Raw genomic sequence first — 22,213 nt, 5'->3', positions numbered from 1 at the left:
AGAATGGTGGTAGCCAATAGTTCATGCTGGTACAATAAAGTTCAGTTTACATGAGAAAATTAAAGACATAGCAGTTTACCTGCAGTGTCCAGAAAATAATTTTTTAAAACTGTTTTCTTACAAGAGGTACCTGAGATAACATCAGGATTACAAACCCTGGAAAAAATCAACTCTACAAAAAGAAAAATGCTGCTCAAGCAAAAACAATAGGAAAAACATTACAAGGCTATACTCTTTATGCCTTAACAATCACATGAAAGCACAGCAGCGCCAGTTAAAGATGTTTTGTTGGTTTCAATATTTTATCTTGTCCACCTATGACTCCTTTCAGTTCCCAAGTTACAGGTATAAGAAAATAAATATTTTAAGGTACTTTAGCTTACAATGGCCTATGCCTTCTTCAGGGAAAATGGGAATTTTACTATTATTATTATTATTTATCCCAGGTTTTCTGTTCCAAAATCTAAAAAAGAGAAAAAAAATAAACACTTGGGACAATGTACAATTCAACACGAAATCTATTCGGAGCCCACTATAGATTTCCTTCTACCACTAGAGTTAGCAAACAGGTGGCCATCAAATAGGCTTTGAGATTTGGTAAAACACTAATGATAAACTACAGACACTGACTATAAGTGGACTTTTGTTTCCCTACTTTAAAATCAATTAACCAACCAACACTCATGAAGTACCCACTAGGGGTTAGGCAATGGACGAAAGCACTGGGGATACAAAAAGAAGCAAAATCTTTTACCTGTTGCGGGTGGAAGCTCAATTCCATGTGGACAGTCTCGGGCGGGTAAAGGTGGGAACTTCTAAATCTTAGAGTTCTCATGAGGCCCCCCAGAAAACAGCAGGGAATCGAGGAGTGAGACCAAGCTATCTCGTGTATTTCCGCCTCTTCCCGTGAGAAACGTGATGGGAGGAGCATCCCCGCCCTCGAGACTGACCCGGATCTGGGCACACCTATTGTTATCTAACAGGCAAGGTATTCAGGTGCAAACTACATGGCCGGAGAGCTTAAGTAGGGTCAGGAAAGCCTGAAAGCTCTTAGCGCTGAGGGGCCCTTACAGGACAGAAGGCCCCTCTTCCTTCTTTCCTCTCTTCGCTCTTCCCTCTCCCCTCTCTCCCCACTTCCACTTCTGCTTTCATTCTCTTGCTGTAAGATCTTTGCCTCCTTGGGAGATTTCTCTCTCTCTCCTAAGGAAGAGTTCCCCCTGCACATGTAACCAAGACCCTGAATAAAGCCTAACCCTTGTTCGACTCTGGAAAGTCTCTCTCTCATACGTTTATCCGGTTTGGCCAGCCGAAGACCTGCAATAGGGAAGGTAAGACTCGGGTAGCCCTCAGGCCTCTAGGCCTGGCATTTACCAATCACAGATTTCACTCCTTTCAATTTTAATGCATGTATCCAATTGAAGCAATGGAAACAAAACAACTCTACTGATGATTAGACTGCAGTACCCTAAATTGCATTCATTATACTTATTATCTAATGCCTTAATATTTTAATCACATTTCACAAATGAATTATCCAGGGATTGCATTCTTTTGGAGACTTTTCAAGAGAACGGGGAAAGAGAAGGATCACAAAAGTAAAATAATTCAGTATGGAGTCAACATAAGCTAAATGCAAAAAATGTGTATGGAAATCCAACTCTGTCTCTTTTGCCATGAGAGGCAAAAATAAATTAAAAGTCAAAATATGATCAATGTAAAAGATCCCATTACGCTCAAATTTTTTTACACACAAGGTCCATAATTATAGAAAAAACTCATTCAGTGTGAGCAACAGGTATAGAACACAGGTCTCTCTGGTTTTCAAGTCCAGCCCTCTTTTCCACAATGACAAATTGCATGAAATGATGGATTTTTTTATTTAAGCGTTAAACATTTTTTGGCATTAACTCACCAAAGAAGCCCTAAAAAAAGGATTCTCTTTGGATGTGTGTACACAATAAATCTTCACATGTATCTGATGTATAATGAAAATGCAGTACACAATTTAAATATGTATATATCTCACAGAACCCTAAATACAGAAAGACTTCATAGGAAACAAACAAAATGAAACTTCACTGAAGAAAAAGAAATGCAAACAATCTGGTAAATCCTACTTTGTTCTGAGAAATTTGCTTCACAAGCGGTTCCTCTTCTGAGATACTAAGTAGTTTGGCTTTGTATTCGGTTACAAGTTCTTGGACTTGTCTATTTAAATCTCTCCAACGTTGGGAGTCCGTAAGCATGTTTTGCAGCCGCTCTTGCCTTGAGTTCACACCAAATTCAGTGCTGGCCCACTGAATTTTGACTTCATTAACTATGGGAAGCAATGCAAAAAGTTAGACCTCAAAGTTCATATGAACTGAGCATCAGTGATAAACTGATTGATGTTTGAAATCTGGCAAATAAAACAAAAAGATTTCTAGTTCGATCCAAGAGAGGAATCCAACATGCCTATATAGGTAAATTGTAAGAAATGTCCCTAAAGGGAGAGAAGGACAGAACAGCACCATCTTAACTGTTGACATTACAAATTGTTGAAAATACAAATCCAAAATTAGAGGGTAACAGTACACAGCAAGGTAATCACTGAAAAAGCAATAATCAACTCCAAGCTAAACTAAACCAGTCAAGGAATATTAAGAAGTCGATAGATCCCTGTTAAAAAAAAAAAATACCCCTACTTGGCTTTACACTTAATGTGGGAAGGCAGGGTCTAGGAATTTTATAAATGAAGTACTGAAATGAAAATAGAAAAGGAGGTCATTCTTGGTCCTTGAAACAAGTGATGACAATGGATGGGATGACACCACTGAGGAGGAGGTTTTAGAGGGATTCACAAGATAGACAAAAGTACAAAGCAGAACAGTAGAGATAGGTCACAAAAAGGCACATCCAAGCAGGGTAAAGAAGGGGGTGGGAGTGGGGGGTGGCCGCAATATTAAAGAACAGTCAAAAGTTACGTTGGTCCAGCATTCTATAGCTCAAAGGAATACAAAACAAAAAGAAAATGGGCGGAATCTACCACGTAAGTGATAAAACTAAGTCGAGAGATACAAAGATTCCTTAAGGCTACAAGGATTTATTTGGTAAATTAACTTTGCCAATTAAATGATTGCTACCTTAACCCACAATCTTAACAGACCCTTTAAAACAATTGACTTCAGTCCCATCAGTGACATGAGGCTCGAGTGATACTTAAGTTATAGCAGCACTTTCCTGTGGCCCTGTCTTTATTTTCTTGGTTGCTTAAAAATAAATGGGAATAAAATAAACCTAAAGTGTAAATAATTATAATCTCTCACGATCCAAGGTACTCTTCATGAAGTGAAAATCAACGCCTGCTTTAAATCAGTACATTTTGATATTCAAAGATTGATACTGACACCACTATCGTTTCTGCACTGATCCAGCTCACAACCACTCAATGCAGAGGAGACAAGAGAGTTGCTATAGAAGAAGAATGCATCCTGTTGCAGACAATGTGGTGATGAGTCTCTTCCAATGTAGCTGGGCTATATAAGGCACATGTATTCTATCCACAGGGCCATGCTCCAAGTGCCTCCAGTCAACTACTACCTCCTAACACTGATGATGCAACACGAGCAAAAGAAATCCTTCTGAACATTAAATTTGTAAGTTTGGAAAATAAGGGTTCTTCTGCTTCTGTGTGTCAAAAGAATTCTGGAGACTTTTAAAATTTTTTTCTTTGTTGTCAGGAGATTCCTTTGCTAAACATAGAAAGTTCAACAGAAAAGGACACTGGTTCACCTCCATGACCTGAAGAAGCATCCAAGTGAGCCCTGGGGAGACATACCAGTATACAACTCAAAAGAAAGACATTCAGAATTCACATAAGCAAAAGTGATTTGGTACTTGACACTGAGGGAAATAAATACTCCTAAAAAGACTATTATACAGTCTCAATTTTAAGGACAAAACTAAAATATAAAGAAATGTACTATACATCAAAATGTGTCAACCCAAATAAAAATGTGTTTGTATATATGTATCATGTGTAATGTGTGTATATCTAGAGACAGATGTGTATACACACACACAAAGATGTACATTATCCATATATGTTACATACACACATATTAGTAGGATTTACTAAGTGAGGAAATTCACAGTTTACAAAGTGAGGACAGACGACGACAGATAGCTGGAAGAGACTTACGTTTTTCGATGATGGCTGTTTTTATATCTGTTTTACTCTTCAAATTTCGGGCTAATGTAAAAATACGATCCAATTGGGAGTGGCGCTGCTCTAAGTCAGCCTTTGTAATCTAATGAAAAAGAAATTATATTACATTTTGTACTGAGAGTCACTAGGGAACAATGGAGAGAGGGCTGACCCCAAAAGTCAGCAAGGCAGAAGTTCCAGCTGCCTCTGACTCCTCCTGGGCTATTGGATCCCAGGGCAGTCAAGCAGTGCTCTGGGCAAGTCTCTAGGGCTACCTGAGAAGGTGCCAATATCCCAGACCGGTGGTTTCCTTGGTACAGCAAACTCCTTTGTCATGAAACTCACTCTAAAACAGTCCCTACGTATTATAATATAGCACAAATGTTAGTTTAATAAAAACAATGCTAAGGAATCTCATGACTTTTTTCCAGAAAGACAGTCTTCAACTTGTCTAGATCCACGTATGTGATTAAGATGACTCTCCCAGTACTGCTAAAGAAAGAACTAAAAACAAGATTGACCAAGCATTATTAAGGTGATTAAAGAGTGCAAGTGTATCAATGAGCTTCTGAACTGTAGATTAATTACACATCGATGATGAACTGCTGCTTCAGAAGCTTTTGTACCATTTAACACTGATTAAGTATCCTGATTTTGTTCTCTATAAAACTGATAAATCCTGAAAGAAAAGAGGATGAAATCAGAGAACAATTCATGTTTCAAGAATAATGATCATAAACACAAAATACGGACTACAGTGTAAGGTTTTTACCAATGGCTGGTAAAAGAACTGAGGTAATGCTGGAGCAGGAAGACGGTACTACAACACAGAATACTAATACACTATTAACTTTTTTCCAAAGAAAAAATTTCCATTTTTCAAATATCAGCCTACCCACAAAAGTCTTATGCTTAAGGAAAACAGTCTCTCTGAATGAGGATGTAAAAAGTAATTTAATCTTGAAAATTCAAAGTTTCATGAAATTCTAGAAATACAATGACCTTGAATGTAGTATTCAACACACAGTTACGTTCTATTGTGTACCGCAGGTAGGAAAACACTCCAGACTCAACTAGTGTGTAGTTTGCTAGAAAGTAAACACTAGGTTTTAATATTGAGGGTAGGGAATACGTTCATATCTTCAAGATAGGCAGCACCTTGCAAATAAGTATCTAAGAGATGAATGCTGATTTGAGCCATTCATATATCAGCAGATGAATCCATGGGTGCATCGAAAACCTAATTGGGTTAACACGGATTTTATGAAACTCAATTGCTTTAAGTGGGAAGATTTCTTCTTCCTTGTTGTAAAAGCTTTGTAAATTCTACGTTCCCACAGTTAGCACCACAAACGAAATGGAGACTTTTTAGGTCAGTCTTATCTGCTTTTATAATTCTGGCATTCAACTTTACACCACATACTTACTTTCATACGTTCAATTGTCTCTTTGATCTCTTCCGTATTTCCGACTTTGACAACGCTGGACCTCAGCATTCGTTCGATGCACATAAGCCATTCAGCTAGTTCTGTCGCAGTTTTTTCTAGATCGGGAAGCGAGGAAAGTTCTGGTTCTAGAGATGACTGTGTCTCACCAGTAATTTCGGAGGTGGCAGGATGATCTAAAGAAATACAAATAGATCCAGAAGAGATTTTGCTACTGATTTCTTTTAATCTTTCAAATAAAATGCTGAGCAGTTTAATAAAGAAAATCTCCATTTTACATACTAGTCATCTATTAATTCATATTCACTTTGTAATATGCATTAGAACTGGAGAGATAAGGCTTTTATAGATCTGTGTTCAAGTCCCAACTCTGGTACCTATTACTACTGTGACTTGGGGCAAATCATATTTACTCATCTATAAAATAAGGATATTTGAAGTATGTGGGATGTAGGGTTTTTTTGGAAGGAAAGAATTTAGCAAAAACTATAAATTCTAATAGAAATGTTATACCACTTTTGAGGAACAATGTGATTTTCTGGAATTATCGCTGGTGAGAAATTCAGAAGACCTGAAATTCGGAAATTCAGATTTTCTCAGCTCCAACATTTTTTATTCTATTAATTCATTTTGTTTTAATGTTATAAACATTTTCAAATTGTCCCCACTCTAAAAAAGTTCTCTTACAAAAAAAAATGAAGTAAAACCAATATGATGAAATCATTTGAAAGAGAATGCCAATGCCATTCCACATCTGTAAAAGCACCTCCACCCCAGTTCTCTATTTTTAATTTGTTTACTAGAGGTGTATTTTTTCCCTTCCCACCTTCCATGTCATTAAGAAAAAAAGGAAAGAAAAAAAATTCTTGTAAAATAGGCATAATCAAGCATTGGATATATACAAAAGTATTTATGACTTATTCTTTACCCTAAACCCATTACCTCTCTATCAGAGGATAGTACATCATTGGTAAACTGGAATCATGAATTATATCAACTCTATTGATCATAGCTCCACAGTTTTGCAAATATATATGCCTTTACAGTGTTGCTTTTATTATATCACTTCTCTTGGTTTTCTACTAATTTGAATCTTCCTCAATTTACATTCTTCCGACTCTTCCAGCTCATATAATTGTGGGTTAATAAATATAGATAATGTTTGGGAGCATTAAGTTGTTTCTTCTGCAAAATAGTTTTCATAATAGAAATGCTACATAGCTAGCAGGTAATTTTAAAGAAAGTGTTTTATTACTGTCAAAACACTATGTAAATTTAAGTTAGTTTTCCAATACAATTTTTTTATAACGTACCTTATATATCAATTATTTTAAGGCAGGGCACAGTGTATAAAATGTAACTGGATAGAACCATTGAGCGTGAAAGACCAGAAGAATGTCATTAGAAGTCTGTGTTTTACTGTATAAGGGCAAATGTCACTTAATTATTGCCTTTACAAAGATTTCTTTCAACTGCATACCATCTGTGAACCTGGGGAAACAATTTTTCTCCCTATATTCCATTCACTGGAATATAACAGATTGGGTTATGAAGTAAATGACCTCCTGGGTCCTAGGTTCATGCTGATACAGGTCATTCAGAGATGTGTTCAAATTAAGTCATATGTATTTCCAAAAAAACTCTAAAGTATAACTGGGTAGACATGAATCCTCCTATATAATCAAGAACCTATATACAATGAGGGCCAATCACCCCTAATTTATCCATGTAAACTCCATATTTGTACATATTAAGGTAATGCTTCAAATGGGATACACATATAATAATGTAGTATTTTCTCATATACAAAAAGCCAACCACACGTACATACAACTACATATATGTGGGCATGCATACATATATCTATAGATATATAGATATCTATAAATATATAGTTATAATTAGTTTATTCTCATGCCAGAATGATAAAGTATTTTGACACTAGGTGAATAACCATAGCATTTGGTGGCTGAGTGGATAGAGCACTGGGCAGGGTACTGGAAATATCTGAGTTCAAATCTAGTCTCATGCACTTAATACTTGTGTGACCTTGAACAAGTCACCAATTCTCTATCTGCCTCAGCTGCCTTAACTATAGAAAACACTGAGGATAATAGACCTACTTCCCAGGGCTGCTGTGACAATCAAATGAGATCACACTAAAATATCTATGAAGCAATGATCCTAGTGTCTAGCACATAGTAAGTGCTTAATTAAAGTGTCAGACCTCTTGCCCATTGATGAAAAATGTTGTCGGTTAAACCCTTTACCAGATTCTACCTCTGATTTTTTGAAATTAAAATGGAGGTAAAAAAGAACACATTAGCTCTCTAACACTGCATAGTGGATTAAGGGGCCAGGCTTGGATTTAGAACCACCCTGGGTTCAAGTGTTGCTACTGACACTCCCTAGTGAAAATGGACAAACTGTTGAACCTCTCAGTGACCAAGACAGCAAAGAGTTTTACCTACAGCGGAGTGGCCCATTTGACTCATAGGATCATAGATCTACTTAGAAATAATCTCCCCATTTCACTAATGATGAAAGGAAGATCAAGGATTGTTGAGTGACAGAAAGGTCATCTAGGATAGTCAAGGGTCAGAGAAGGGAACTGAATCCAAGTGTTCTCACTTCAGAGTAAGTCTTCCTTCCACTGTTCCATGCTGACTCAAAAATGGTGGAGGAAAACTCTCCAAGTGATAGAATCATAGAGGCAAATCCTAAATATAAGCTACCCTTTGACAACAAGAATATATACATTTTGTGATATAAAAAAAAATAGAAAAGGTATGTCTACTGAAAATATTAATAACTGAAGGAATCTACAAGGCATAATTGACAATTTATATGAAAACTGCCTAATTTCAAGTGATTCATGCTGGAATTGTGTGTCTCCCCCCCCCCCCCCCCCCCCGCAAAAAATGTATAAGCTCTTTGGGTGGAATAAATATATCTTTTAATTCTTTTCCACCTCAAAATCATCCTACTAATGAGAAAACAATGTAGTCTGGTGGGGTGGTATGTTGTGGTGCTAAAGTAAAATACTTTTTACCTAGGTTAAATACTGATATATTAACTATGTAATCTTTAGCAAATGACTGAGCTTCCCTGGGAGCCAGTTTACAACATGAAAAGGCAAATATGTAACATGAGAAACTATCATCCCAGTCTCATTTAAATATTCATAAAGCTAGTATTAACTATTCTACTCTAATGCTCTTTATTCACTCAAGCAGTAGGATTTTTTAAAAAAGATATTTATCTGTTAAACCCCAAAAGAAAAGAACACATTTAAATTGTACTTTTTAAAAAATGAAGAGGAAACATTACTTTTAAAACTCTCTTAGAAGAATAGCTTTACAGAGAAATAATAGAAAGATGAAAGTTCCACATAAAATTAAACAAAATTAAGATATCAAGTTTTCCCTTATTTACCAGAGGCTGTTGAAGGATGGGGCTCGCAAACATCCAAGGGTCTCTCCTCCAGGGCGCGAGGGATATCCCTCTCCACCTATAATTTCATACACAGAGAGGGAAAGAAAGGTAAGAGAAAATATTACTTCCCACAGAATGAAGATGATTTTATAGTCCAAATTACATTCAAAATGAATATGTTTCTATTATTCTAACTAGAATATCAAAAAATTATGTTTGCTATTAATAGACAGAACTTAAACCCATCAGTAGACATGGATCTATGGCTTTATTGAAGTGGGCCTTCTTTAATATAAAAAGAACTGATTCATACTTCACTATGTATGACTCTTTTTCATTCTCCATTATGCATTTTAATTCACTTAATTAGCTAAATCAGAAAGGGAAGATCATGCTTTTTAAAAACACCTTACAAATTAAAATAATTCAAAATAACAATAACTCCTATTTCCAAAAAATACATAATTTTCATTTAGTTTTATTATCAAAAACTAAGAAATGTCTGTGCATAACCAAAAGGAAAATTATTACACAGGAATGGGAGTGATCAAATATAGTATTCTTCTATACCTAGTCATAGAAAGGAATGAAAGATGGTAAGGGGAAAGGGAAGGCGAGGGAAGAAGGGAAGGAATGGGGAAGAGGGGAGGGGAAAAGGAGAAAATGGAAGGGAAAATGAGGGCGAAGAGGGAAGAGAAGGGAAGAAACAAGCATTTATTAAGTGCTTAATATGAGCCACGCACTTTGGTAAATTTTTTACAAATATTCTCTCACTTGAGCTTCACAACACCCCTAGTGGTAGGTGTTAGTATGACCTCCATTTGATAGTTGAGAAAAATGATGCAGACAGAGCTGAAGTGACTTGCCCATGGTCAGTTACTAAGTGTCTGAGGCTAGATTTCCACACAGGTCTCACAGACTCACAGACTAGAACTCTGTTACACCAACTAGCTGCCTCTTAATGACCACATGACAGTTATCTTAAGCAGAATTATCACACTTCTGTGTGATAGATTAGATTTGTTTTGCCCTTATTAAGAAGTCAGAACTAGGGTCAATGGTTAGAAGTGCAGAAGGAAAGAGTGACTCAAAATGAGGAAAATCCTCATCATAATTGCAGTGGCCAAAATCGGAAGGGACTGCCCTGAAGGATGGTGGCACTGGAGTTCTCCTACTAGTAGATGCTAAAAAGACACTTGGGAAACACTTGGTAGAGTTTCTCTTTCTTATGTGATACTCAAGTTTGATGTAGGAAGCTATACTTTTCTGGGTCCAAAATAACAGTTTCAAGCTAGTTCTGTCTGGTTTGTCTCAAGTCACATTAATATTCATTATTTCATCGACTTCACAACATCCAAATCTATTAAGCAAAATGCCCCGAAAACATTGATCCCTATTTTTAAGATAAGCAAATCAATATTTCACTATATTCCATGAACATAAGAGGCACTCACAAAGAAAAATGGGGGAGGGCATCTTTAAAGGTAAAATAGAATATTACAAGGATATCATTCTTATAATAATGAAATCACATCCACAAATATTGATGGGGACATGCAGTGTGCTATGCATTTCAGGCATACCTTATCCCACTTGATATTCAGAGTTCTTAAACTGGCAGAAATGAATTTTCCTTCATTCATACTGAAGTCTTCCAATGCAAGTAGCGAAGGGATATTTGCGTTCAACCACCGAAGATTTTCCCTTTGTACATCCATGTGCTGGTTTAAGTCCTAAAGGGGGCAGAAGAGAGCTTTGGTTAAAAGGGCAACACACAGCCACACCAGCATTAGTAGAATGACATGAAAAACCCTTGTCTTTAAATCATGGATTTGGCATTTAAAATGTTCATGCGTAAACATACTACAATCTAACCGGAAATAATAGGAACAATCCCTGAAAATAATTTCATGTGGAATGAAGTTCTTTACGTGGCAAATAATCTCTAAGAAAACAGCAATACACACTTCAATTTATCTAAAAATACGCTTAACAAAGAGAATACAGAACAAATAATGCCTCTAGTTTTTTCTATACATGTCATGGAACTAATTTGGAACAATGCAAATGAAAATATTTTAAGGAACAGAATTACAAAGCAGTAATTAAGAATCAAAGTGTAATAACGCCAAGTGTAATGATGCAACACGGCCATGATTTTTAAGGCGAAAAACTGCCAGGAAGTACTACTCCTGCAACACATTTAATAAGCTACGTGAACAATTGAATGAATACGTTGCACTAGGCAGCACGATCTTAACACAGAAGGACCAAGCCTTTCTATGATATGAAACCATTATATGATGCCAAAATATCAGGATTCTGCTTGAACTATTGAAATAACAGTGTCAAGTAATAATTCTTATGCTAACAGAATCTTCTGAAAGTATGACTTCAAGTATTACTTATTGCCCCTTCTCAGAGCTAACCTTATAAATGCGATGTAATATCCCTTTCAAAACCTATTTTAATGTTTTTTTACCTTCAAAGAGGAGATTTTTTTACTTCCAATTCTCCTGCAACATTATTCCCATTTTTGCATTTAAACCCCAAGGTCCAAAAACAAGGATATTCTATAACTTGCCTTTAGTTCTTGGACACTATTTTCCATTTCAGATGAGGACGTCAATTCCAAGGCATTTTCAATCTCTGATACCCAGCGAAAAGTTTCAGTCATCGTTTTTCTGTATTTCACTATCGCCTCATTTTTTGTTTCAAGACTAGAAAAATCATTATTGAAAAATATTGAGCAAACAAACTAGTTTGATATAATAGTGTATGCAGATCAGGTAAAAAATGTCAATCATTCTTATTAACAACAGATAGAACATCTGTTTAAATGGGTTCAAAATTAGTGAATTAGTATTTTAAAATACTGTATCATGCATGATACAATCTTGCCCTTCGCTCATTTTCACCTTCTCTCTCAAAGCTATAGTTATATGAGCCATGCAAAAGAAAATTTCGCTTTTTTGGTACATAGAGGGAAACCAAAGGTATAACTTAGTATTTAATAATTTGATAATATCCTCCAAAATGCATAAATTAATATTAAAGAACAAAGTAATGATATAAATAATAATAAGGAACGGAACTTTTTAAAAATTTTAATTAAAAAGGAAAAAATACTCAAGGCACAAAGAGGAAGAGAGTTGCTTATGACAGATATAGAGTCGGTATATTGCTAGAGGGAGAACTTGAACCAAGGTCTGATTCTAAGAATGGTTTTCTAACCACTGTGTATACATTTGTTTTGTGTGTGTATTTGTATACACACATATATACATACATAATATACACAACGTGTATGTATATAGAAATAGATATATTATAGATATCTACATATAGATGTCTATATGTGAAATTGCATCAACAAATAATCCCTTTAGTAGCAAGAAAATAATGAATGTTTATAAAGTTTATATACATAAGTATACACAAAATAGACCTATAAATTCCCAAAGAACATCAAAGAAACACAATATATTTCCTACTGTGAAAGACAGATTTGGCAGGAACTTTTTTTCAGCCATTTTATCATTAATTTTTTAGTGTATTTACATTGCTATGAGACTTCAAATTGCCCTCCTTGAAATTCTTGTTAACAAACTGGAGTTAATATTTCCTGGGTAATGACATTATAAGATAGCCATAAACAGTCATTGGATATCTATTCATAAACAATGCATGCTATCTAATTTTACCTAGATAGCATACAGACTTTGCTTAGATATAGAAATCTAGATGATTGAGAATCCTGTACAAGAAACAAAGTGGTGTTTAACTGTGTAAGCATTTAACTTTCAGTCCTCCATAATAGTTAATTGTTGAATCAAAAAGTTGTTATGGATCAGAAAAGTTCATAGATAACAAACAGTGATAAACAACCTAAGATGGGTTAACATCTTGACATCATGACATAAAAGTAAAAACAAATTGAGTAAATCAAATATTTCATTTGTAAAAATAGAAAAAGGTATATAATTCATTCTCATTTTGACATGCAAAAGAATGAGTAGTGTTACTTCAGTGATATCCACTCTACAAAATTTATCAATTGGAATTCCTAGGAAATTCCTGGACCATCTTCAGTTGTCCTGATTTATTTCTGGACACTGAACTCAGATGACTCCTGGATGTGAAACGGATTGGTGACTTTGCACAATCCACCCTCACTCAAATCCAATTCACTTGCATGTCATGGCATCATCTCCCTGACGTCATGGTCCTCTTAAAGAACAAAGGACACACAGCAAGCAATTTGAAATAAAATTTAGAGTGCATTTCTGCAAATAACGGTTAATGATCCTGCCAACAGGAAAACATTTATTTGTATTGCTGATAGAGGGGTGGAAGGAGGAAGCTGAATATTTCAATGTACTATTCAAGTTGGAAAGACTTCTAGGATGGACTCCACCTGTCTTTTCCAAGACATAACTAGCTAATTCAAAGAAGTTCATTAGAAGCAGGCTAGCCATCAGATGATCTTGATGGGGCAGGAGGAATTAAAATTCATTAAGTCATTTTCTAAAGTACTAAAGGCTTGGGATCTACAACAGTGAAGGAAATAGTCACACTGGATAAATTATGGATTCTTTAAATTCCTTGGATAATTCATGCACCAGGTATGGTCTTTTGTTCATCTTTCTGTTACGATGGGAGAACAGGGTCTAGGATACTTGGGCCCAAAGAGTTTTCAATTACTCATTAAAGAATTATCAAAGAAAAAAGATCCAATCTGGACAGAATGTTAATAGTCAATAAAGTATTGTTCAAGTGCCACCTCCTCCATGAGGCCTTTCCCGTTTATCCTAGCTGTTAATACTTCTCCGACCCCTCCCAAATTTCCTGGTATTTTCTTTGTGTATAACTTGAATTGACTTACGTTTTCATAGGATGTTTTCCCCTGATATTTATCTTTCTAATTCCAGCTTCTGGCAGACTATATGATATATAGTAAATAGGGAACTTAAAAAAATGCTTATTTGACTGAAATGGACAACTACTCATTAATTAGTTGATCCTGATGAACTTATTATGAAATATCTCAACACATGAAAGTCAGTTTCATTAATTGATATTTCATCTACACAGTTAAAATGGATAAGCATGCACATCTCTCAGATTTTCAAATTGGGACTCTTGTTTTAAAGCTTCCACTGTCTGAAAGATCGATATTATTATGCTACATGTCTTGGACAAGGAAGAATTTGAACAAAAAAGTCTTTTGCCAGTTAAAATTCTACAGCTTAATTAAAAATTAAACCTTAAAAGAGAATACGTATAAGGATAATTTCCAGTGGACTTGCTCCTATGTACTCTAGGCCAATGAGGAGGGTTTTTCAGCTGGAAAGTTGGCATTGGTTTTCAAGACAAGTGCTAGAAATTTAGGCACAGCCCCCTCACCACCATCTATGTCTCCAAAGAATTTGTGATTCCCCCCCATTTTTCTGACTCCAGCAAGATTTGAAAGAGAAAATCTTTCTTAAGAACTTTTGCCATAGAATGAAAGCTTATTTTATAAAAGTAAGAGATGTCTGGAGACGACCTAACTCTCCTTATGACACACCTTGCTGCTTGCAAACAATTCTAGACCCTCTAAAGAAAATAACATGCATGTATGCACAAGTGTGTGTGTGTGTGTGTGTGTGTGTGTGTGTGAGAGAGAGATAGAGAGAGAGAGAGAGAGAGAGGGAGGGAGGGAGGGAGGGAGGGAGACAGAGAAAGGGAAAGGGAACCTTGGATTTGAGGAATCTCAGTCTTAGTTTTATCATCTACAAAATGAAGAGTCTGAACTAGATGATCTCTTAAGGGTCTGCCCAGTCTGAAGAGATGTTCCTGTAATTCTTATTAAACTTCACAAGAAATTGAACATGGATCTCATCTCTCAATCAATTACAGAATATCACATTTGTAAAATTAGTATTTTCAACTTCACATATTTTGGGGGAAGTGTCACATTTATGGCACTTGCATAATAAAAATTAGACACTGGGAATGGCTAGACTTCCTTAAACAATCTACCTTTAGCAAGTACAGATGAAAGGGAGGATTGATGTTCATTAAGGTAAAAAAAAATTCAAAAGCAAAAATGAACTTATCATGACACTGAGGGAAAATGCAGATACACAGAAAGTAAGTGTCAGAAAATTTTCTACCAATGGAGGATAAGAAAATCAAACTCCTTCATCTTGTTTTCTAAAGGATTTTCCATAGAATGCAATTTTGAAGAGCCTGCACAGTTATGGCTGAGATACCTAAGTTTTCTATCATACACTTGGCTTGAAACTGCATCCCAGCGATCACAGAGCTCTGCCATCTTTTCATCCAGGAGGCATGCTTCGGTTGGGTTGGAGAGTTTGGGGATGATGGTGCTCCCAGTTTGAATCAGGGGTGAAAACATACACTTGTGGATGTTAACTTCCTCTTCCAGTTTCTGCCACAGATGAAAAAGCCAAGATAAATTCTAATGTTAGATCAAACGGTTTTGAAACTCTCAACACACATAGGTATTATGGCATTAATATTACATGCAGAAACCAATAAATGGGAAGATAAACACAGAAAACATATCCTCATGAGTTAGCTCTTTTAGAGCAAGTCAAGGGAATTTCAAATGAAAGAATAAATGTACTTTTAGAGATAATTCAGCTTGTTTTCATTTTATTAACTAAGAAGTAAATAAGATTCAAGGAAAACTTTCCATTACAAAAGGAAGCATTTAAAAATGATCACATGGGAGACTCAATCACATTCAGCTTAAAAATAAAAGGCTTTCTTCTATTTCTCCAACCATGTCTGTTTTCCCTGAGACTTTTTTATGAATTACTTTCTGATCAAACTGATAACATAGTATCAATGAACTATAAATATCGCAATGCAAAGACAAAGGAAAGTGCTGGGGGGTTTTTTCATTTAATTCCAGGTTCAAATTTCTTATTCAAACAAAAATTCTTAAGGGAAGAGAGGGAAGTAGGCAGGATGAGGAGGGAACATAAATGTTTATAACTAAACAAAAATGCAGGTGAAGTAATCACTGCCTTTCGAATTAAAAGCATGTGCACAACTTTTAAGAAATTAAGTTTTACTTTTACCAATAGTCTGAATTACAATTTAATTTGTTACCATTATTATGAAAAATTGCCTCAAGAATGATTTTGCTGGTATTCCTTTTTAAATTAGAGGGCTATAAATCAAGAATACCTTCTTTTATAATACTGAGTGAAAATGTTAATGAATTTACAACTGATGCCCTTAAATGTTTCCATCTATCAAAGAATTTCACAGGGAAAAATTTACCGAAAATTAATTTGGTAAACACAAATATATTAAATAAAAATGACTCTTGTAGCTACCATAAAAGCTCCCACATTTCAGTCTGCGGAGAAAACCTTTATTCAAATGCTATTCGTTCCCCCATCACACCTCTCTATTAAAAAGCTTAAACACATTCCAAGTTTAAATTGTCACTGACAAAAAGACCAAAACAACTTCCATTCTTTTAAAACCTCAATCTTAAGGTATTTCATAAAAAGCCACTAAACGCAAGGGAAGTTATCTGAACAGCAAATCCTGTTCTGACAAAACAATCCCTACGTGCTGATGTTGCTTCGCTTTCTCTAGATCGAGACCATCTTCAGTATTGGCATGAGTCAGTAACTTTTCAGCTTCCGTCAGCCACTGGTTGAATTCACTGAGGTTACTTTGGAAGTGTCTCCAATCTTTCACACTTTTATCAAAAAAACTTTTAGGGAATAAATTTTAAAAACTGGTAAGTGATTTTGGAAATGGGATCGCTTTTTATGAGAACCAATGATTTTATTAACCCTTAAAACTGTGTAATATTAGATTCATTTTGAAAAATCAAATAACTTAGTCACAAAAGTAAACAAGAACAAAGCTTAATCTATGTTAGCAAGCAAAACATCACAGGGAAATACCTCCCATGGACCCTAACACCATGTTCTCTCCCTCATTTTATTTCTTCATTTATTTTTGCAAAAAATTCTACCAGGAGCTAAAATGGTAGGGAAACTGGTTCACCAAACAAAGTGCAAGCATAGGTAATGGCTACCCTGTGGAAACATTTGCCAATATATATGAAAATGTTAATTGGCCCATCTGAAAGCAATAGTAGACATACAGTGATTTCTCTTTCTGAGCCCTTTCCTGGTGAAACCAACATTTATTCACCCTGAAGTTATCAACTGAGTCTTTTAAAACATTTTTCTTACAATCGAACAGTTTTGTTTGGTATCTGGCATGATTACAATTCTCAAATACCCCAATTCTACACTCTATACAAATGTCAATTGTTCCCATACCTAAAACGTTCTAATTATGATCATGAATCTGTTAAGGTTTGTAACATATCAAGAATAGGAATGTTATTTAGGTCATTACACAGAGAAAGGCATATTTAGCTTTAATTGCCATGTAATATAAAAGAGAAATGAATAAAAATGCTAGTCCTTTGCATATTCAAAGAGCCCTAGATATAGACACACAATGGCAAAAAGCTTTAATGGACTAGGATTATAAAGTTTTATTGAGGTAGTTAACTAGCACATTATTAACCTATCCTATGACAACATCCCATCACCAACGCCAAAAGATGTGGAAATGATCCTCCTCAATAAAAGGTTTCTAACATATGCAAAATGTCACCAGGTAGCCCAGAGGAGATAAGACTATAATAGCCACTATTAAATGACTACAATATACAGAATTAGTTAAGAACCAATTGGAATTGAGGGCACCTGTACCATCACAGTCATCAAGGAAAACATGTCTAAATTACTGAACTCTGGACAACTGGACTACTGTGAAGAAGTAAGGCACAAGGGGAAGAAAACAATCCTATCTCTGGAATCCCAAGATGTGGGCTGTAATCAAGTAACTGACATTCCTATTGGTGTGACCTTAAACAAGTTACGTTAACTTCATAAGACTCATTTTCCTCAACAATCAAATGGGGGGGTTAAGGAGGGGCTGAGCCTGCAGGACACCTGGATCAGATGGTCTGGAAGATTCCCTCCTAGGTCTACATCTGTGAATCTGGAATCCAGTGTCCATAATTGTGCAAACAAGTTTGCAAATAAAAATATGAAGCTGGGAAACCTACAAATAATTAATAAAGCATTAACAGTCTACTAAAATTCAAATTAAATGGCAAGGAAAAATGGTTAATTGGTGGGATGCATGAAAAAAAGAACACCTAAGACCGTTTTCTGTGATCAATTTTAAAGTTTTCCTAGATGAAAGAAGAATTCAGGAATCTTAATTTTAGAAGGGTTTTCTGAAGCAATCTTGTCCAATGTATACCTGAATAATCTCAAATATGTCAAGGCAACCTCTGTCTGAACGATCCCGTTAATAAAATCAAATTTTAGTTTTGGATAGGTCAGTTCTGAGAAAGTATTTCCTTAATGTGTCTCCCTATAACTTCTGCCCACTGGTTCTACTTCTATGTAAAGATACAAAAGCAGAAAAAGAAAATGCATTTCATTTGTTAACTCTGAATTTTCCAATCCAAACATGTACTCCCTAAATTTCTCCTTACTATAGGCTAAACATCATGTGCTTCAACCAATTTCTCATAGGGCACTGCTTTCCTCTTTATTCAGTATCCTCTAGAAATGCTACACAGCTGGAGTGAACAGCCAGAAATGAACATAATATAAAGAATGTGGCCTGACCAAGGTAAAAGGAGCAAAGCTTCCCTTCATATGCAATGCTCTGCTTCCAAAAATGTGGTCAAAAATCACCTAAGATTTTTTTTTTTGCCTGTCTAACCATAATGCTAACTAAAAAGAAGCTCAAAGTCCACTAAAATCCCTATTTTCTGGATTCACATGTACCAGTACTCCCTATCCTGTATACTGAGTTGCTTAATTCATCCTATTAAATTCAACTCCTTATAAAATTTGTAAAATCTGTGAACTGCAAAATCTTTCAATTACTTCGTAAACAAGAAGAAAGTACAAATGAGATTACAGACTGGAGACAAAGATGGCACATTGGAGGTCATTTAGTACAACCCTCAACACATAGGATGACAATGAGACTCAGAGAGTTGATGTCAGTCGTTCAATGATCTCAACGATCACACAGCTGGTAAGTGGCAAAGTCTCTAACGAAGGTGATGATATGATGATTCTATAAGTTTCTTCTATTTTTAAGTAAAAAATTATATTTTTATTGAAAAATTGTATTATTAGTTGGAGGGTGGGGAGAGTGGATTTGTCTGTTTAATTGTTTGGCATAAACTTCTGGTTTCCTTGGTGTAAAGTATTCTCAGTAAAGAAATTCTAACCACAAAGATGACTGTTTTGCAAGATTAGAAAGTGATCTGAAACATTGAGGTGTTCTGTAATTGAAATATTCCATAAGGCTATAACTTGTTTCACAATTGGTATTATGCAGACATGAAGCCCAAGCCTTGTTGTAACCACATTCAAGACAAGGCCTCTATTCCCCACGCAACGGTCTGAAAAGATGATTATACCAAGCAATATAAAATACGAACACTTCCCTCTAAAAAATATTCTGAGAAAAACCCTTTTTCCCTCTCCCTGAGAGGAGCCAATCTCAAATTTCGGCAGTACTGTGAAACTACTGACCAGGAACTCAAGGTAGCACTTTTAGAGGAAGCAACTGACAATATCTTTGTGTTCTTGCTGTCATGGGAAAGGATTTGGGTTTTCTTCCTTTTCCATCGGAAAGAAAAGAAAATTGCAAACTGCAGTTCCTTCTAATTTAAGTCTCAACAAGCCATGGAGAGGTCAATTTGGGCAAAGACCTTTTGCCTAATGATTTCAGTAAATTAGTAAACCTGAATTATGTGCCTACTATGTGCCAGATGCTACATTAAGTGTTTTGGATACAAAAAAGACAAAACACAGTCCTAGAAATCAAGAAATCCTACTGTAACACATGGGAGAAAACATGCAAACAACTCTGTACAAAAAAAAAGACAGGCAAGTTAGTTAAATTGAAGATAATCAAGAGAGTGGAGTCATTAGAATGAAGAGGAATCAGGAAAGGAACCCTGGGGAGGAGAGGGTTTTACCGGGGACCTAACAGAAAGCAGAAGTCAGGAGGCTGAAAGGAAAAAGGAGCAAATTTCAAGCATGGGGAAGAGCCTGTGAAAAGCTCCTAGTTGAACACCAATTTCTTGTTCAAGAGCATCAAAGAGGTCAATGTCACAGGATCACAGGTACATGGTGGAAGGGGAATATAAAACATAAGAAGACTGGAAAAGTGAGACAGATTATGAAAGGTTTGAATGACTAACAGAGGTTTTTATATTTGACCTCAGAAGTAATAAAGAGCCATTGAATTTGATGAGAAGGGAGGTGGTGACCTGATCAGACCTGTCATTAAGGAAGACTGATTCTATCAAATGAGTGCATGATAGACTGGAGTAGAGGAATACTTGTGGCTGGGAGACCAACTGGAAGGGTATTGCAATGAGGTAAGGGTTTGCAACAGAGCAAGGGAAATGTTAGGAGAGAAGGGGGCATTTACCATAGATATCACACAGGTCAAATCAATAGGCCTTGGCAAGAGACAAATTATGACGGGAGGAGGGAAGGAGAAAGTGAGGGGTTAAGGAGAGATCCTACACTTCAAGCATCAGGGAATGAGTAGATAGTGGTGAGAACGGTGGGGGAGAAGATAAGGAGTTGAGTTTTACACATGTTGATTATAAGATCTCTATGAAACATTTAGTTCCAGATATTCAATAAGCAGCTGAAGATGAGAGTGGAGAAAAATACGTATAGATATGATCACTGAATATACGGGAGCTGATGAGATCATCAAGTGAAGCAATGCAGAAAGATAATAGAAGGAGGTCCAGGGCAGAGACCTGTGGGACACCTACCACAGCTAAGGGTATCAGCTAAATGAAGATCTCACAAATGAGACTGAATGAGAGTGATAAAACAGGGAGGAAAACTAGAAAACAACAGCATACAGAGAAGTGGGTATCAAGGACAAGACAGTGAGAGGATCAAAGCCCCAGTGAGGGGGTCAAAAAGGATACAGACTGAGGAAAGGTAATCCAATTTGGCGATAAGAAATAGGAACTCTGGAGGGAGCTAAATGACAAGGTCAGGATTCAGACTGCAAAGAGTTAAGAAGAGAGAGAGAAGAAAGTGGGGGCAGCTAACATGGACAATATATCAAGAAGGATCGACATAAAAGGGAAGAAAGAAATGGGACAATAGCTAAAAGGGATAGATGGATAAAGTAAGGATCTTCAGAGGATGAGGGAAATACATGAATGTTGGTAAGCAGCCAGTACAAGCAAAGGGAGGGCCTTGAAGGAAAAGCAGAGAGTAAAGATGAGAAGGGAGTCAGTGTTGGAGAAGATGGGACACAATGGAATTACTTACGCATTCAGGACAATTTGCTTTGAGAAAGGAACAATCACCTCTTCTTGTTCAATAGAAGGAAGGTAGAAACAGTAGTAGAAGGCTGTGGGGATAAATAAGTTGAAAAGGAAAGCAGAAGAGGAAGCTTTAAGGTAAGAGATATATAGTACACATTTATAAGTTATCAGTAAGAGCACAGAGGGGCCAAGAAGCTTGAGTCTACACTTCAAGCTTCAAACTGTGGGAAGGTAACTTAAGGGGGAGACAGAATGGAGCTCAGATTTAACATGTAAAGGAGTCATCCTGTTCAACTATAGGGCAAAGTATTTTAACCTTTTTTGTATGCTAAAAAGTAAACTATGATATTACCATATTAAAGTTTTTTTTCCCTCAATAATTAGATTTGCCCAGAAAGACGCACAAAGCTCATGTTAAAAATTAAAATTATGTTAAAATGTAATGTTAACATTATGAAAATCAGAATGTCTCTTTTATGGTATTCTTCTTTTCCCCCCTATTTATCTATATAAGATGTATCTTTACTGAGAATAGGAATTAACAAATACACATAGATGATGTCCTTTCATGGAGAATTTTAAAGGCAAGCCAGGAATATATTTTTCAATGTATCAAAAAGAAGTGAAGATTTCAAAGGAGTGGAAACAATTACCAATAGTACTATTGACAAGAGAGGAAATGACCCAGAAAAATGAGAACAAGTACCAATTCACAGACTGACTTTATCTTCTATAAAAAATTTTTGGACA

The 22,213-nt window shown here is 35.9% G+C and overlaps 1 protein-coding gene and 1 long non-coding RNA gene across 3 annotated transcripts in view; one reads left to right on the top strand and one right to left on the bottom strand.

The window, feature by feature from the left end:
* LOC140526997 (utrophin-like) overlaps window positions 1-22,213 on the bottom strand; it is an 80,385-nt gene that overhangs the window by 36,615 nt on the left and 21,557 nt on the right. For both annotated transcript variants that reach the window (XM_072643616.1, XM_072643615.1), the window contains exons 4-10: window positions 15,324-15,502; window positions 11,651-11,786; window positions 10,650-10,799; window positions 9,067-9,142; window positions 5,614-5,807; window positions 4,181-4,289; window positions 2,118-2,317 (exon numbers count right to left, since the gene is read on the bottom strand). In XM_072643616.1, the coding sequence (XP_072499717.1) occupies window positions 2,118-2,317; window positions 4,181-4,289; window positions 5,614-5,807; window positions 9,067-9,142; window positions 10,650-10,799; window positions 11,651-11,786; window positions 15,324-15,469 (1,011 nt within the window). In that variant the 5' untranslated portion in view covers window positions 15,470-15,502. The remainder of the gene's footprint in view (window positions 1-2,117; window positions 2,318-4,180; window positions 4,290-5,613; window positions 5,808-9,066; window positions 9,143-10,649; window positions 10,800-11,650; window positions 11,787-15,323; window positions 15,503-22,213) is intronic.
* LOC140527017 (uncharacterized) lies at window positions 2,943-4,008 on the top strand. The gene is made up of 2 exons (XR_011974645.1): window positions 2,943-3,635; window positions 3,720-4,008. It is a non-coding gene; the product is annotated as an uncharacterized lncRNA (long non-coding RNA).

This window comes from Notamacropus eugenii, chromosome 2, assembly GCF_028372415.1.
Source record: "Notamacropus eugenii isolate mMacEug1 chromosome 2, mMacEug1.pri_v2, whole genome shotgun sequence".
NCBI lineage: Eukaryota > Metazoa > Chordata > Mammalia > Diprotodontia > Macropodidae > Notamacropus > Notamacropus eugenii.
This window is presented reverse-complemented; position numbering and strand designations above follow the sequence as displayed.